At 38.5% G+C, this 18,372-nt stretch overlaps 1 protein-coding gene across 2 annotated transcripts in view; it reads left to right on the top strand.

The window, feature by feature from the left end:
• Positions 1 to 18,372, top strand: part of KLHL1 (kelch like family member 1) — a 220,081-nt gene that overhangs the window by 167,729 nt on the left and 33,980 nt on the right. For both annotated transcript variants that reach the window (XM_042839007.1, XM_042839008.1), the window contains one exon: positions 3,126 to 3,312. In XM_042839007.1, coding sequence (XP_042694941.1) covers positions 3,126 to 3,312 — 187 coding nt within the window. The remainder of the gene's footprint in view (positions 1 to 3,125; positions 3,313 to 18,372) is intronic.

The raw sequence follows: 18,372 nt of genomic DNA on the forward strand, positions 1-18,372 counted from the left end.
ATCTGCTGTGAGGGAAGAGAATAAAATATTGATATTTAAGCTAATGAGGTTAAATGTGAACATATGATATGTTCAATAATACAAGTTCAAGAAATATCTCAGACTGGTACACATTTTAATGCACTTCCTGATAAAATCTTAATGACTGTCATTTTTATCAAAAGCAGCAGAATTTGGGACATGGTAATTTTCTTGTGGAAAAAGAAAATAAATGTTTAGAATGTTTTTATGTGCAATTTATTCGTGTGCAATTTCTTTGCAAGCATTTATATCAAGCTGTTGACTTTGGTCACCTACAGTTGCCTTATTTAAATATGCTGCCCTCAAGGAACAAAAATATCTTCTGTTTTCTGCATACATCTATTTCTCTTTCGTCTATGCCTTGTATTATTTTAATAAGAAAGAGGACAACCTAGCACCTCGAATCTCCATCCACTCATATTACAGATACATGCATACATTGCTTTAGCCTGACTATAGTATTAGTATTTATTTAGTGATTTTTTTTTTTTTCCCAAAAGGATTTTTTTTCTCATCTGAAATCCAGATACATGCAAGGAGTTTTCCTTCTTTGTAACTGAAGTTCAGTTCATGATTGGCACCTAAAATAGGAAGCAGCAGTCTGCTGTTTACATGTACCAGCTAGTAATGTTTTAGGTATCACAGAACATATTACCTGCCAAAAGCTGACAGACTGATAAAGGAAAATCACACTTTATTCATCAGCAATTGAAGTCCAGATGAAGCAGCTGACAGTCCTTAAAATAAATCTAGCTGCCTGTGTTTAGATAATGGCATTGTAATTTGCATATGTTTGTATATTTGTGGAGGGGACTAAATATTCCTGCTTCTCAGCCATCAGCTGCACTCCAAAAACATTGGGAGTCCTAAATAAATGTTGTACAAGATCTTCCAGACGGTACAGGTGTGGTGCCATATGTAATTAAAACCTGCTTTAATTTGTTATAAGCCGCAGATTATAGGGATCATCATCTAGAAGTAGAACTCAATTGCTTAAATATGGTCATTGAGAGTTTGATCCAATTCTGGATGCCTTGGGGTATCTGATATAAGGATCTGGTGGTTGTGATGCAGAATCTGCATAACAGAGTTTTCTGGACTGCTATCAGTGAGATCCTGAAATTATTCAGAAAGGTGCAGACCTCAGGAGATCTCTAGTCAAAATGCTAGCTCAAGCAGGGTCAGCTATGAGGTTAGTCCAGGCTGCTTAATCCAGTGGTATCTTGAAAGTCTCAAGGGTGTTTTATAACATCTCAGATGCCACTGGATATGTCTGTACAGGCAATTGATTTGAATACTTAACACAATTTGTAGCCTTATTTCATATAACTATAATTTTTTTCAGCTGTATTCACGGACCATCTGTATGTAGTAACTTGTTATAGCTTTTATACCAATGAAGAAGATAGACACATTATGGAAACACAGAATCATAGAAAGACCATGGTTGGAAAAGAAGATCCAACTATCCACCTATCACCAATATTTCCCACTAAACCACATCCCTCAGTACAACAACTAAACGTTTGTTGAACACCTCCAGGGACAGTGACTCCACCACCTTCCTGGGCAGCTTGTTCCAGCATTTGACCACTCTCTTGGAGAATTATTTCTAATGTCCAACCTTAATCTCTCCTGGCACAACTTGAGGCCGTTCCCTCTAGTCTTACTGCTAGAGATGTGGGAGAAGAGGCTGACTCACACTTCACCACAACCTCCCTTCAGGAAGTTGTAGAGAGTGATAACATCACCCTTGGGCCTCCTCATCTCCAGACTGAACAATCCCAGCTCCCTCAGCCATTCCCCATAAGATTTGTGCTCCAGACCCCTCACCAGCTTTGCTGTCCCTCTCTTAACATGCTCCAGGGCCTCATTGTCTTTCTTGTAGTGAGGGGCCCAAAACTGAACACAGTACTCAAGATGTGCACTCACCAGGGCTGAGTACAGAGGGATGAATCATCTCCCTGCTCCTGCTGGCTACACTTCTGATACAAGACATTTCTGATACCACTGGCCTTCTTGGCCACCTGGACACACTGCTCATGTTCAGCCAAGCATCGATCAACACCCCCAGGTCTGCTTTTTCTACATAGTCTTCCAGCCACTCAGCCTGTAGCACTGCCCAAGGTTGTTGTGGCCAAAGTACAGCACATGGCACTTGGTCTTGTTGAACTTCATCCCATTGGCCTCAGCTCATCTATCCAGCCTGTCCAGATACCTCTGTAAGGCCTTTCTACCCCCAGGTAGATCAACATTTCCTGTAATGAGGGTGCACTCAATTCCTTCATTCAGGTCATTGGTAAAGGTATTGAATAGGACAGGCCCCAGTACCAACCCACAGGGACCACCACTCATGAGCCATCGTCAGCTGGATTGAACTCCATTCAGCACCACTCTCTGGGCCCAGCCATCCAGCCAGTTCTTTACCCAGCAAAGAGTGTACCTGTCTAAGCCATGGGTGCCAGCTTCTCTGGGAGAATACTATAGGAGTATTCATGCTGTCTAGGCCTGATCTCTCACTTGTCCCACACATGCTGTTTGATTTCCCTCAAATTATCTGCTCCATCATCTAGATTATTAATCCTTAATTTTGCCAGTAATGCAGGAAATCAATAAATTCAAAACTTGTAGAATAAAGTTTTGTTTCTTTGTTTGTAGGTGTTTTTATTATTATTACTATTTTGTTATATATGTTATATATGTTATTATTTTGTAAAGGATGTATTACAAAATATTGCACAATGTTTTTATATGGAAATGTTGTGTAACTGCATGTTCAGGATGATTGCAGAGATGCCTTCTCATCTTTTCAATGTTATGTTGGGAACCTACAGCTCCTGGAGGCTGAAGCATACAAGAAAATGTTTTATTTCCTTTGGTGTTTTCAGTAAGAGACAGACGGCAGTCTTAAGGGAGGTTAGGATAGTCTCAGTTATTTTTTTTTTCATGTCCTTCAAGTAAATAGACAGATAGATAGATAGATAGATAGATAGATAGATAGATAGATAGATAATCCCTCAAAAGACTATGTTCTGTATTAAAATGATAAACATATGACATCAGTTTTGTGATCTAGGCATTTTTTATTATCTTGTCATTCACAGATCCTGGCTGACCTAGAAAACCATGCACTTTTTAAGGATGACCTAGAATGCCAGAAACTTATTCTGGAAGCCATGAAATATCACCTTTTACCAGAGAGAAGAACTCTCATGCAAAGTCCAAGAACTAAACCTAGAAAATCTACAGTTGGGACACTTTATGCTGTTGGAGGAATGGATAACAACAAAGGTATTAAATGATATTTGTTACCTTATAAAAGTTATATTTTGTGTTTACTTTATTAGAAAATAGTGAAATAACTTTCTATTATTTGTTTAGGGTGGAGAAGGAGCATATGTAAGTGTAGAATTGCTGCCAAAATCCAAGTCAGGAAAACTGACAATAGTTTTGGTCCAATTAAGATCTACTTACACTTAAAGAAAAATGTAATGTTGTTAGAGAACTGAAACTGAGTTTTGAGTTCATTCTCTGCTCAAAATTACTGTGATTTCCAAGAATTTAAATGAAGTATCTGTAGCAACGTTCATTTACCTTACTTTTAGTTTTATAAAAATTCTCTTTCATTTCTGTTTTGTGGGAGAGATAATAAATAAATAAATAAAAAGAATCAATAAACCAGAACTCATATGTTGACATAAAACTATTTGCAAAGAAAATGAAAAGGATAATAATTACAACAAATGAACATGTATCTCAATGTATATAACAAGCGATGTGAAAGCAATTTCTCATTCCCCCCCATTGATGCCAAGTAGTCTCCTTAACAGCTGAAGAGAGTGAAATGAATTGCCACCTCCTTCAAAACTCCTGCATGATCTAATATGGTACAGAATACCCCCATAGCCCAGCTTAATTTAGCTGTTCTAATCCTGTTCCATCACATCTCCATGGGCATGTAGAGGAACTCTTGTGTCATTGCCTGGAATAAGAATTGAGCACCTGGTAAAGGGGATGGCTGACCTATGAAGTATAGGTTCAAACAATTTAGCTGTGCTGCTCACCTGACCAGAAGGAGTGGGCCTTGGGTCTTCTCCCCCCACTCCTCACCCACCCTTGCTGGGCTCATTCTTGGGTTAACCTCATTAAAGGCTGGTCCTGGGAAAGAAGGTATGTTCTACAGACAGAGATTCTGTCAACAGTTGGATGAGTCAGCTTTTTTTTTTTTTATTTTATTTTATTTAAGTTGGTTCCCAGTTACACTTTGCTTGGCATTGCAAAGAACTTGTCAAAAATAGTTTTGATGCTCTGCAGGGTAAACAGGGCTAGAAAAGGGCTTTGTTGAGAATGGCCTTGGCTCTACACAACGCCACAATTATAAATGTTGGTGTGTTATCAGCATTGTTTTCTCCTAGAACCAAAACATACCACCATGCCAGATGTTCTGAAGAAAACAATTTTATCCCAATTGAAATTAAGGTGAATCTTATGCATGAATAATACTTTTCAGGTGCAAAAAGTTATTAGTCAGTCAGAGGAAAAGACTGGACAAAAAGCTTTAACTGGGTTCTCACTTTCTCACCATCTGAAGAGGGGTTGAATTATGCTATTAACTGCTTTTAAAAAAGTAAGAAGTGATAGAAATGTTATCAAATATTTTTTGTGGGCATAGCAGTTATGATTAAGAAGGCTAGTCCACTGATTTTTTTGGCTGAAGTAAGATATTTGAGGTAAAAGCTGCCTGTCTAGTAAGCCTATATTTTTGGGGAGGTTTTCATTATTAATTTGTCTTGAAATTCAGTAACAATTCCACAGTATCCTACAGTCCCTATGAATATTCAGACTGAAGAATATGCCTTCAGAAGCCAGAGTTCTACTGTAGAAGAATGTTCTCAAATAAATAAATAAATAAATAAATAAAATGCAATGAAATTAAATCTTCATACAGATCCACGTTTAGGGTTAGTTCTTGAAGTTGTTTTGCTGCATAGTCAGGGTGATATCTTTTTCAAAAGAAATCTTTCCCACAGAATTACAGCATCAGGAGAGTTGTATGTGCCTGTGTAGCATCTGCAAAGGAGGGTGTTACAGCTTATGTAACATGTTCCTAATAACTCTGCAGCCATTTTGCACTGGCTTGCATCTGTTCAGTTCATCCCATGTGATGCTGCCATATCCAGGGCTATGTTTTGGGCGCTATGAGGCTTGATTCTCAAATCAGTTCAGCAAATCTGAGTGCTGGTTGCATGTTTCGAAGAATTACTGTGAATTAGTACAGTGCACCTCTGTCTTCAGGTCATGAGATGATGCAGATGTTGCATTATCTTTCCTCATTAATTAGTATTTTCTCCACAACTTTCTCCAAAGAAATGCTGACATGGATTACTGTTACTTGCAATGGTGTATTTTTAATGCTTTTTGATGTTTGTTACCAGATATAAAACAGTTACATGTAAGATGGAGGTGAGCTAAGCAAATTATCAGTTTAAGAGCTTGTATATAAAGCAGTGGGTAACTGCTGGTATTGTGAAAGTATTCCAAGGTTATGTGACCCACTTCATAAAAGTAGCCTACCATGCTAAAGCAACTTTGTTTTGCAATCTCTTCTATAATTATTCTCCTTTCCATAGAAGAAGTGATAATTAAACTCCAGCAGACAGTGACTGGAATTACGCCTGACATGAAAAGTTAATGTAGCATAGTACTAACTGGATAGAATGAAATGGAGCAAGGTTAGTTCATTCAATAATTTTAATTCCCAACTTGTGAAAACCTCATTTAAATGTCTTTTCACCCATTTTTGTTTACTTATTCATATGATTTAAAAGACACATATAATCTGTTTCTTTGTTTTTTATATGGGCTGTATTAGTAGAGCGAGAGGAAGTTGTAAGGAAGGTGTGATTCCAGATACATGCTTCTGATAATACTCCTTACCCATTCATTTAGTCACATTAACTTCTGTAACTTAAATTAGCAGGATTTATTCACCTAGTAGTAGACAAAAGATGTCCAGATGCACATAAAAAGGAGAGTGTTAGGCTGTAATAAATGAGTAAATGCATGAAGTGATATTTGTCAAATTCTGAGAATGCAAAAACACTGACATTGGTCTTGCAATCCCAAATAGAACAAAGCTGTGTGGTAGAACATATTCTTTACAGTCTATCCTAGGAAATGCATTTTAAAATTACAATAGGAGAAATATATTTAGACAGTTAGAGGAGATTTGTATGAACAATTAGACAGTGTTATGTTGATAACAGAATATGAATGATCTCTACTGAAATATTTCAACCTGTCAATACTAAGGAAAAGGAGTGTCCTTTGGAAAACAAAGCAGAAAAAAAAAGATCACAGAAGACTGGTATATAATATTTTTGGGAATTGAAGTCCTAGATTACTGTATGATTTGCTGAATCATAGTCTTTAAGTAAATAAGTAAATAAAGGAGAAAATACAAGGAAATAATGAAAAATTACATAAGCAAAAAACCTCTTCCAGGAAGATGACATCTCATTAACAGAGGACAGAGTTCATTTACTGATTATTAAATATGTATTTATGCTTTAGTCTTGTGATTAAATATAAAATATATCTGAAAAATTACTTTGATATTATGTGAAGCGCATCATCGGTCTATCAAACAACCTTAGAGATTTTGTCATGATTATTTAGGGCTGCCTAGAAAGATCATTACTTTCACTACAACAATAAGAAAAAGTGAAGCTTTTGAAATGTGAAATTTTGAGGTCTTCAGTCACTTCTGCTTAACTTCCTATGTTGCATATTTTTCCTTTTTTTTGTATTAGTTCTCGGTCACTTGTAATAATCTTTTTTCTTTAAAAATGTTTTATCAAATGTGCTTTATTTCTTATGTAATATTTATTGTAACTACATGAAATTGCACTTTTCTCTAGTGAACTTCTCAAATGCTCTCTCTTTTGTTGTGTTTTTGTTATGGTTTTTTGTTTTTTGTCATCATTTTTTATAAAGACTTCTTGCAGAATGCTTTCCTTGAACTTCATTTATTTTAATTGTAAATTTTTCATTCTCATATAGGCATGTTTTAAATACTGAAAGAGGTATTGTCCAGCCTACTGACATTCTTAATCTTTTAGGAGTCTGCTGGAAGTACTGAAAATTGAGGCAGAAATAATGAAAGCATCTAGGTTTTCCTCTTAGTTAATTATTCTTGGTCTCTCTAAGAAGTGTGCCTGAGATGCTGAGATGGTTTTGTAGCATTTTGTATGCATCTTATAGCATTTTTCAGGTTTGGAATTTACTACAAACCATGTTGCCATCACATATATAAACAATATTCATGAGAAATTTTGTGTACATAGCGATATGGAGAAAGCATTTTAGATTTGATATTAGGTAGGAAATATTTCTTCACTTAAAGGATTGTGAAGGGTTGAAACAGGCTCCCCAGGGAACTTAGCCAACATCCCTGGAAATATTTAAAAGATGTCAAGATTTGGTCCTTAAGAACATGGTTTAGTGGTAGACAATGCTAGGTTGTCTCGCTCCAATTTCTAGGAGGGAGAGGAGGTTCTTTTATTATCTATATACCCGGCGTGAGATTAAGAAGCAACGGTTCAAATGTTGGTCCAACCAGTTTATTACAAATCTTAATCAGGGGAAGTGGGGAAGGGGAGGACGGACACTATTATGAATTAGGGTAATGGGGAAGGGAAGGAGGGCAATAGAAAAGATAGAAAAGAAGAAGCAAGGGGTCTTTATAGGCAGCAAGAGGGAGATAGTCACCACCATGGATCCAGCGTGGTTCGTAGTTCCGTCTTTGATCTTCAGTAGCGGTGGGTCGTCAGGCAGAGTTGTTCTGTTGACAACGACGATGACACGGGATGATGACCATGGTGATGATGGCCCCTTTTCAATAGTTTCAGAGTGGTCGAGTCAGCTGTCTTTAGAGTGACAGCTCAAATCCAAAGTGGTTGAGTCAGCTCTCCTTTGAGTGGCAGCTTCTGGCTCTGGGATCTCAGCAGAAACTCCTTTGTTCCCATCTTCCGGGCCTTGCCAGCAGATAAGAGGGAGCAGGGATGCCCATCTGCATCCTGTTTTTCACAGAACACGATGGTATCGTTACCCAATTTTCCCACACCTAGCTGGAGCTGTTTAGTCACAGGCCAGATCTTCCGCCAGTAAACACTCCTGAGCACTCTCATCCGCTCTTCTACAGAGCAAGCAGCTCTGGAGGAAGGGGCTTTCAAATGTTCCCAAAGCGGTATCGATTGTCACACGGTTAGCACCCATTAGTTGCCTCCTCAAAAAATCATTCAGTCTTATCACAAGAAATACCTCAGGAAGCAAGCTTTGAGCCAAAAAACAAAGAAGGATTCTCTCATAGGTTAATGGCTGGACCTGATGATCTTAGAGCTCTTTTCCAACTAAATGATTCTATGTATCTAAACACTCTAGGAGTTGATGCTGAGACCCCACTAGCCCCTGCAGCTGCCACCACGAGCCATGTCACCCGCACCCAACCTGGCTTCAGCAGGTAGTAGTACTCTGTTCCCTCTCCAAGGTCTCACCAAGAGTTGGTACTGAGCCCTTGGGATAGGGATGGGAAACAAAATTATTGAAGCATTTTTTTTTTTTTTTAATTATTATTATTATGCCCCTAAGTGCTATATCCACATATTTTTAAGTATCTTTACACTGGTCTTTTAACAGTTGCATTAAGTTGCCTATTCAATAGTATGCTCTGGAAGAGAAAAAACCTTATATTTTGTGACTGTAGCTTATGTAAGGGTGCATAGGAACACTAAATTTAAGATTAGTATTCCCTGCTGAAAACCGGAAGATGTTAGCAACATAGTGCAGAAAATGAATCTGAAATATTAATTACCCTGCTGAAGCAGTATTTCAGATATTGCCTTTATTTCGCTTTTGCCTTACATGAAAATACATAGACCATGGAAGAATACACTTAGATATATTAGTGTCTGTATCCAATATACTCCCACATAACTCTCATGCTTCTGTTGATGAGCAAAGGTAGTCTAGCATACTTGCATTTCAGAGTCCAGAGGGAATGGCTGATGTAGTCACTGAGCCACACTCAGTAATCTTTGAAAAGTTGTGGCAGTCAGGTGAAGTCCCTAGTGACAGTATAGCATCCATTTTTAAGAAGAGTAGAAAGGATGACTCTGGAAGTTATCAACTTGTCAGCCTCTGTGCTGGGGAAAGTCATGGAGCAGATACTTCTGAAAGCGGTGCTAAGATACATGGAAGACAGGGAGGTGATATGGGACAACTAGCATGGTTTAATCAGTGGCAAGTTCTGTCTGACCAACCTGTTGGCTTTCTATGATAGCATGACTGCACCTATGGACAAGGGAAGAGCCACTGATGTCATCTATGTGGATTTCAGTGAGGCCTTTGTAACATCCTCTCCAAACTGGGAATATGTGAATTTTTTTTGAGTTTTCAGTGGATGAGGTACTGGTTGCAAGCTTCTACCCACAGAGTACACAGTGCTCAGTGACTCAGTGTCCAAATGGAGATCAGTGATGAGTGATGTCATTTGGGGGTCAGGACTGGGACTGGTGGCCTTTAATATCTTTTTTAACAATATTAACAGATATCATTTTAAATACTTGAATGTTCCCAAAGGTTTTCTGATATTTGCTCATGTAACTTCCTGGCAAATCCTTATACACACACATTCATTCATTCATTCATTTAAAAAAAAAAAAAAAAGAAAAAAAAAAAAGGACTATTATACATAAGTTATTTATTTAAGTGCTTAAAGGCATTTCTTACAGTCAAAATAATGAGAGCAACAGTGACGGTTGCTCTGTTTCTGTATAATTCTTTCTTTACTGACGTATTCTCCTTGATGCCTGCATTAGTAACCTCCTTAGGTCACATTCATTCCACTTGAGTAACTATCTTTTAAGTTCACGATGTAATGTTGCAGATCATTAGATCAAGGTCATCATTTTTTCACCTAATCATAGCAGCATCTTTAAATCTTGGGCCAAACAGATGACTATGATCAGCAACAGTTTTAATAATAGCAAAAGCAGCAGAAAGAGTGTGTGTGTGGGGGGAAGAATCCTTGTAATGATAAATATAGTATTCCTGCCTTTCTTCATGGTTTTAAATACTGGTATTATTCTAACTGTGAGGAAAAAATCTTTCTTAAGAAAATACCTGTATTGAACACAGAGCTAGTATTTTATTGTTTGGTTTTCTTGCAAGGTTTGTTTTTTGTTTGTTTGTTTTAGTTGATTGGTTAGGCATCCATTTCAATGTCTGAGGCAATTTTCAATTTGTATATGCCATCATTCTTACATTTATATGTAGCTGAAATTGCAGAGGTTTCAGCAAAGCTACATTCTAAGTTTACAAGCTTACAAATGATAACTAAAGGAAAAAAAAATAGAATTTTGGAGTGTGCAGTGGTGTACTTAGCTAATTTTATCCACTAACCATCTGGATCATAAGAATTTATGTAAAAAAAAGAAGTTGAAATGAATATCAAGAATATCAATCAAAATTCTTAACTTCTTATCATTTGTCTTGCCACATGCATGGTACAGCCATAGTATGTTTCTCATGCATACAGATATTAATTAAGTTCTGTTTCACCTGTCTTTTCCATATAATTTGTCTTCGTTACTAATTTAAATAACTCATGCTTTTTTAGAGGTCTAGCCATCTGAAAAATCACAGAATCATAGAAGAGTTTGAGTTAGAATGGATCTTTAAAGGTCATCTAGTCCAACTGCCCTGCAATGAACAGAGACACCTACAGCTACATTGCTTGCTCATCCTGACATTGAATGTCCTCAAGGATGGAGTTTCTGCCATTTCTCTGGGCAGAAACTCCTCCAGTGCTTCACTAGCCTTATTGTAAAACAAAACCAAAAAAACTCTTTCTTATACCCAATACCTAAATCTCCCCTTTTTTCATTAGAAACCATTTCCCCTTGGTCTATCACCACAGACCCTAAAAAAGTCTGTTCACTTCTTTCTTATAGCCCCCTTTAAGATAGTGACAGGCCACTTTCACATCTTTACAGTGCCTTCTCTTCTCCAGGCTTAACAACCCCAGCTCTCTCAGCTCGTCCTCATGGGGGAGGTGTTCTATCCCTTGGAAGTTGTGCCTGCATATGTTTGTGCATAGAAATTTGCAAGAGAAATTACTGTAAATTACTACGAAATTACTATGAATTACTATGTGCATTGTAAGATCCTTGATTTTTCTATGTATGAAGGCTGCCCTGAAAGTAACGCCTCTTATTTTATTGTGTTGGCCCATGATTAAAAGGGCAAATGGTGGTGGTATGTCATTAGAGGTTGAACCTTTCCCAACAATATTCTGTTACACTTTGTTGCTTGTGACAGATAGCAACTGAGGGTTAGTCTAACAAATTGGTGGCTGACACTGAAGTGCAAATGAAGCAAAGGTGTGTTACTGAATTCCTCTATGGGACAAATGGCACTCACTGACATTCATCAACACTTGTTAAATGTTTAGTTGTAGTTTCCAAGGAAATAGATCTGGCATTACTTTTGGAGTGATGTATGTATTTGTTTTTGTTCTGCTACTGCAGACCTTCATGTCCAGTATCTTAAGGCAGTCTAATAAACCACAACTGAAAGAATAAGCTGCAATTGAATACAGATTAGATGTAATTTCATGCATTCTTTTTATACAGTTAAGATTATTTTGTGTCTTTCAATATTTTACTTGTATCAGGGTATTCCATCTGTTTTGTTTTACTGGAAAATGTCTATCTCTGGATAATTAATACATAATGTTGCTAAAAAAAGAATGGTTTTTGCTGTATTTCATCATTTCATCATGATTTCATCATTTATATGTAATGTACCAAGTGCATCATTCTTTAATATCTTCTCTTTTCATATATGAAGATATTGTTATCTCTTAGTTATATTAGGTACCCAAGCACAGACAGTAAGAACAAAATGTATTTAGATACTGAAATGTTAAGAGCTGAAATACTCTGCCAGTGAGTGGCTACTTCTTGGAATGGATCGATCTGAAAAATGTCATGTTCTATTTACAGGACACAAGGTTCCTCAGTTCTGGGTTCCTCAGTTCAAGAAAGACAGGCAGCTGTTTCTTGAGACAGGCAAATGTGACGCCCATCTTCAAAAAGGGCTGGAAAAATGATCCTGGATGCTACAGACCTATCAGTCTCACCTCAGTGCCAGGGAAGTTTATGGAAAGGATAATCTTGGGAGCCATCGTGGATCAATTAAAAGTCAGCCAGGGGATCAAGCCCAGTCAGCATGGGTTCATGAATGGTAGATACTGTTTGACAAACAGGGGAAGTTTAGGTTAGATATTAGGTGAAAGTTTTTCACTCAGAGGGTGGTGACGCACTGGAAGAGGTTGCCCAAGAAGGTTTGGATGCCCCATCCCTGGAGGCATTCAAGGCCAGGCTGGATGTGGCTCTGGGCAGCCTGGTCTAGTGGTTGGCGACCCGCATATAGCAGGGGAGTTGAAACTCAATGATCTTTGAGGTCCTTTTCAACCCAGGCCATTCTATGATTCTGTGACTTCTTTCTATGACAACGTGACCTGCTTAGTGGATGAAGGTAAGGCTGTCGGTAAGGGTGGTTGAGAACATAGACTGAAATCAGCAGCCTGTTTCTATCCTGAATGTATTTGTTTTTCTTTAATTACGAATAGTAAGTTTATGACATTCACTGCATCAGGGGACAAGGGATGTCATCTGTCTGGACTTCAGTAAGGCCTTTCATAGGGTGGCCCTCAACATCCTTCTCTCTACATTGGAAAGGTGTGGATTTGGTAGGTGGACTGTTCAGTGGATGAAGAACTGGCTGCAGGATTGAGTCCAGAGAGTGGTGATCAATGGCTCAATGTTTGGAGATTGATGATGAGTGGTGTCCCCCAGGGGTTGGTGCTGGGGCCGATACTCTTCAATATCTTCATCAGTGATACTGACAGTGTGGTCGAGTGCACCCTCAGCAAGTTTGCTGACACAAAGCTATGGGGTGTGGTCAACACATCAGAAGGATGGGATACCATCCAGAGAGACCTAGACAGGCTTGAGCAGTGGGCCCAGGTAAATGTCATGAGGTTCAATAAATCCAAGTGCAAGGTCTTGAACCTGGGTCAAGGCAACTACAAATTCAAGCTGGATGATGAAAGGATTGTGCACAACCCTGTCAAAAAGAACTTGAGGGTCCTGGTGGATGGCAAGCTGGGCATGAACCAGCAATGTGCCCTCTTAGCCCAGAAACCCAGCCATGTCTTGGGCTGCATCAAAAGAAGTGTGATCTGCAGGTTGAGAGAAGCGATCCTATCTCTCTACTGTGTGTTGGTGATACCTCACCTGGACTACTGTGTCCAGATGTGGAGTCCTCGGTACAGAAATGACACAGACCTGTTGGAGCACATCCAGAGGTGGACCACAAAAATGATCTGCGGAATGGAACACCTCTCCTATGAGGACAGCTGAGAACTGGGGCTGTTCAGCTTGGAGAAGAGAAGGCTATGAGGTGACATGATAGCAGCCTTTCAGTATCTAAAGGGGAACTACAGGAAAGAGGGGGATAGACTCTTTATTAAGGTCTGTGTTGATAGAACAAGGGGAATTGGGTTCAAGCTCAAAGAAAGTAGATTTACATTAGATATGAGGAAAAAATCTTTTACAGTATGGGTGGTAAGGTATAGGAACTGGTTGCACTGAGATCTGGTCAATGCCCCATTCCTGGAGTCTTTCAAGGAGAGAATCATAGAATCATAGAACTGCTCAGGTTGGAAAAGACCTTGAAGATCAAGTCCAACTGCAACCTAACCATACTATACTAACTCTTAACAGCCCTCCACTAATTCATGTCCCTGAGCACCACATCTAAATGGATTTTAGAAATACTCAGGGATGGTGACTCAGCCAGCACCCTGGAGCTTACTCCAGTGCTTAACAACCCTTTCAGTAGAGAAGTGTTTCTTGATATCCAACCTGAACTTACTCTGGCACAACTTCAGGCCATTTTCCCTCATCCTGTCACCTCTCACCAGTGAGAAGAGACCAACCCCACTCTCGCTGTAAGCACCTTTCAGATATTTGAAGAGAGCAATAAGGTCTCCCCTCAGCCTCCTTTTCTCCAGATTAAACAGCCCCAGTTCCTTCAGTCTCTCCTCATAGGCCATATTCTCCAAGCCCTTCACAAGCCTTGTTGCTGTTCTTTGGATCTGCTCCAGCACCTCAATGTCCTTTCTGTACGCAGGTGCCCCAAACTGAACACAGTACTCGAGGTGAGGCCTCACCAATGCTGAGTACAGGGGCAGGATGACTTCCCTAGTCCTGCTCACCACAACATTCCTGATAGAAACTAAGATGCCATTGACCTTCTTGGCCACCTGGGCACACTGCTGGCTCATATTGAGCCAAATGTCCTTCGGTACACCAAGGTTCCTTTCCATCAGGCAGTTTTTCAGCCACTTCTCCCCAAGACTGTAGGGTTGCCTGGGGTTGCTGTGACCAAAATGCAGGACCCAACACTTGGCCCTATTGAAAATCATACAGTTAATCCAGTTTATCCAGGTTTGTAGTGCCTTTCTCCCGTTAGCCAGATCAACACTCCCTCCCAGTTTAGTGTTGTTGCTGGATAAGGTCCTGGTCTTGGCTGTGGATATCCCTGTTCATTGTAGGGCAATTGGACTAGGTGGTCTTCAGAGGTCTCTTCCAACTCTAAGGATTCTATGTTTGTTTGATATGTCACAGTTCTACATGTGCTACCACATCATTGTTAATATAGCAAAATCCTATCTGAGTAAATTCAACAAGAACCTCTTCATTAATCATTTTGGTTTCATTATGTCGCAGTTCTGCTGTACCAATAGATTCTTATGAATACATCAGTTACTCTGAAAAGCCTACCAAAAATAAAATATACTGTTCCATATATTCTAATATGTCTATATATTTGTATATATAGACCCCCTTTTTGACACTTCTGTTTCTGCAGTTTCCAGTTTTCTGTTTTCCTTCTGCTATCATAGTATTATTATATAGGACTTGCTAATTCCTTCTTTTATATAAAGTCATATAAATATTGGTCAGTGTATAGAGAGTAAATATTGTTGCTGATATTGTAACTGAGGAAAGGACATAATTTCTACTAAAAAAAGAGTAGCATTTGAAGATGAATGTGAGATGAAAGTTATGTCAGCTTTCTACTGACAAGTAGAGAGATGAAACTTCAAGGAAAAATTGAAGTATATACAAAGGTTAACTTTAATGTGACTCATAATTTACTCTTAATTACTTACTGATTACCTCCTGTAAAAACAGACATTAATCATAGTCACTTTGACCTACCATAATGCATACAATACTACTGACCCGCTAAACCCTGTGGATGTTCCTTGTTCAGAATAAATATGGAAAAAGCTCCCTCGCATTTAAAATAAATAAATAAATAAATAAATAAATGTGTTAAATTTAATACCTTTCTAGAGGCACTACATTGTTTTTACTCACATACGTAGACTTGCAATCTCTAGTTACTATCTCATTATTCTTTTAAATTAAAGCCTAGTATTTTATAAACATGATAATTTATTGTTACCAAAACTTAAGGTTTAGTTGTCTTTTTTTATGTTTTAACTTCGGGGGCTTTTTTTGTTTTCTTGTTTTTTTTTGTTTTGTTTTGTTTTTTACTTCTACCAGTTATACTTTTATCCATGATGACAAAAACTTCAATTATACATAATATAATATATAATACATAATACATTGTCAACAGTTTATGGGCTGGTTCGGCCCGGTTCTGTGACTAGTGGGGCAGAGGGATTTGAGGGATTTGTATGATGACATCATACGTATTATTATATGTGTAAGGTTGCCTTCATGATTACTACTCCTTCATAGAGCTTCTTGCAAGTGAGCTTTTTCTCAGTGCTGTGCTGCATTATGATAATCAGTCCATCAGCTGGATGAAGCACTCCTTTTCTGTCTATTCACCTTGTTTTGGTAGCACTAATCGCGCTAGTGTCTCAGTCGCTAGACATCAACACCCACTACCACTTTTGGAAGAACAAATGTGCAAGCAGAATCAGGAATTGCCCTTATGACTTTCTCTTTTAGAAACTCTTAAGTTCTCTGTTACTATATTATATTTATCTCTGAAACAGAGATATACACAAATACTCTGTTATACAATTTTCCCTGTTTTATGCAAAATGACATGTATATTTAATATATATATGTGCTTCTAGGTAAAATATATGCATTGGATATAGACATAAGTATGTGAATGTGTATTGAATATTAACTTGAATTCATTCTTGCTTTCAAGTTTTCAGCAACCTACATAGCAATGCTTGTCAGTAATACTGATTTAAGGATGGAAATGAATTGAAACCTCTAGTTTTTGACATCACATTTCACCTCATATCCACTTTCCTGCTTTCAGGCTCTACCCTGACAAAATTCTGGTCTCCTACCGAGTGGAGTGTACACTAAGTTCACAGAGTAGCTCTTATTTCTCTGAAACCTTTTCTGACAATGTGACAGGACTACACAACAGGCACATCTTTACAGCAGCTGGTGGATGCTATGGCCACAGTAGTTTATATTACAGTCTTATCTAGACACACTCTTGCCTTCCAATCTATAAAATAGATTTTTTTTTTTTTTCCCCATTGGAAATAAAGGTTTGAGGAGAAGGAAGTATTTTGGCATTCATCTAATTCTTGTCCAAGTGGGGGACTGGATCATGAAGTGAGATTTATCAATATGAAGGTTACTAGCTAATCAGCATCATTAAAAAAAGATCTGCAGGACAAAGAGCTCAGGATTATGCAGAAAATGAATGCTGGAAATTCCTGGCAATTCCCCAAAAGTCAACATTAATCTAGTATGAGAATAAGAATAGAACTAGCTTATTCAAAATCTTCCACGTTAATCAGGCAAAGTCCTCTGCATTAGGATTCTGTGAAGCACATGCCTCTGGAAAATCTCTGGTGACTGTCACAGCGTAATGCAAAAAACCTCACAGCTTTTCACACTGAAGCAGCCTAATGCATAACTTTGGATTTCAATCCGGCACTTAGCTCGTGGAGCCTTTTGTATGCTAAAGTGTTGTCTGCAGTAGGGAAGGCCAGTGGCAGGAATCAAAATGTGAATATGCTTCTTGATGAACTTCTTGTACATCCATCAGAGGATGTGCACTGTGAAGAGAAACATTATTCACCACTGATCTCAGCATAAACCTCCAAACATTTGTCCATAAATTGTGCCTTTTGTTTTCTACTTTCTGAGGGACTATGCAGTGTTATGTTCAGCCGAGACTGACATGCAAAAGGAAATATAAAATGGAGCTCAGGATCTTCTACAAATGCGCAGTATCACAGAATGCTGAAATCTGGGTGCAACCTCTGGAGCTGATCAGGCCCAATTCTCCTGCTGAAGAAGGGCACCATAGAGGAGGTTGCCCAGTACCAGCATCATTTGTCCAGGCATTTTTTTAAGATCCTCAAGGAGTCCACAAGCTCTTTGGGGAATGTGCGCCAGTGCTCAGTGAACCGCACAGTAAAGAAATATTTTGTGATGTTCAGCTGGAACCTCCCGTGTTCCATTTTGTGCCTAATATGTCTATTTCTGGCAGTGGGCACCACTGAAAAAAAATCTTGCTCTGTCCTTTTTGTATACTCCTTTCAGATATTTACAGACATTGATGAGATTCTCCCTGAGCTTTCTCCTCTCCAGGCTAAACAGTCCTAGTGGTCTCATCCTTTCATCACGGGATACATGCTGCATTACTGTCCTCATCTTTGTGGCCCTTTGTTGGACTTTCCAGCAGCTCCATGTTTCTCCTGTACTGGGGAGCCCAAAACTGGTTGCAGTATTGCAGGTGCATCCTCATCAGTGCTATGTATAGGTGACCTATTCTGACTTGCTGGCAACCTAGTGAAAGCAAGAAGACCATTGGGCTTTTTAGCATCAAGAACTCATGCTAAGTCATGTTCAACTTGGTGCCCACTACGATCCCCAACACTGGAAATCTTTGATGAAAAGTCTTTAAAGTAAGATTTTCATAGTCAGCTAATGCCTGTTGTCCTGACCAGAACACCACTAGGACAAGACATTCTTTCAATGCCAGGTATCTAATCTGACACAACTATCTGTTTTTAAACCAAGTGTAATCTCATTACTTCAACAGGGAATTGCTTAGTACTTACTGAAACCATTCATCTTCTGTTCCTGTGCTCTATTAAGTTTAAAAAAGTAGTTGCAAAACAAAAAAAAATTGACTGATATAAAGGGAAGGCTTTCCTCTGTTTTCAAGTTTTAAAGAGTACTTTTATTTTTTTAG

The sequence above is a fragment of the Centrocercus urophasianus genome, unplaced genomic scaffold, assembly GCF_019232065.1.
Source record: "Centrocercus urophasianus isolate 14NV4802_14NV808 unplaced genomic scaffold, USGS_Curo_1.0 seq_9, whole genome shotgun sequence".
Taxonomy (NCBI): domain Eukaryota; kingdom Metazoa; phylum Chordata; class Aves; order Galliformes; family Phasianidae; genus Centrocercus; species Centrocercus urophasianus.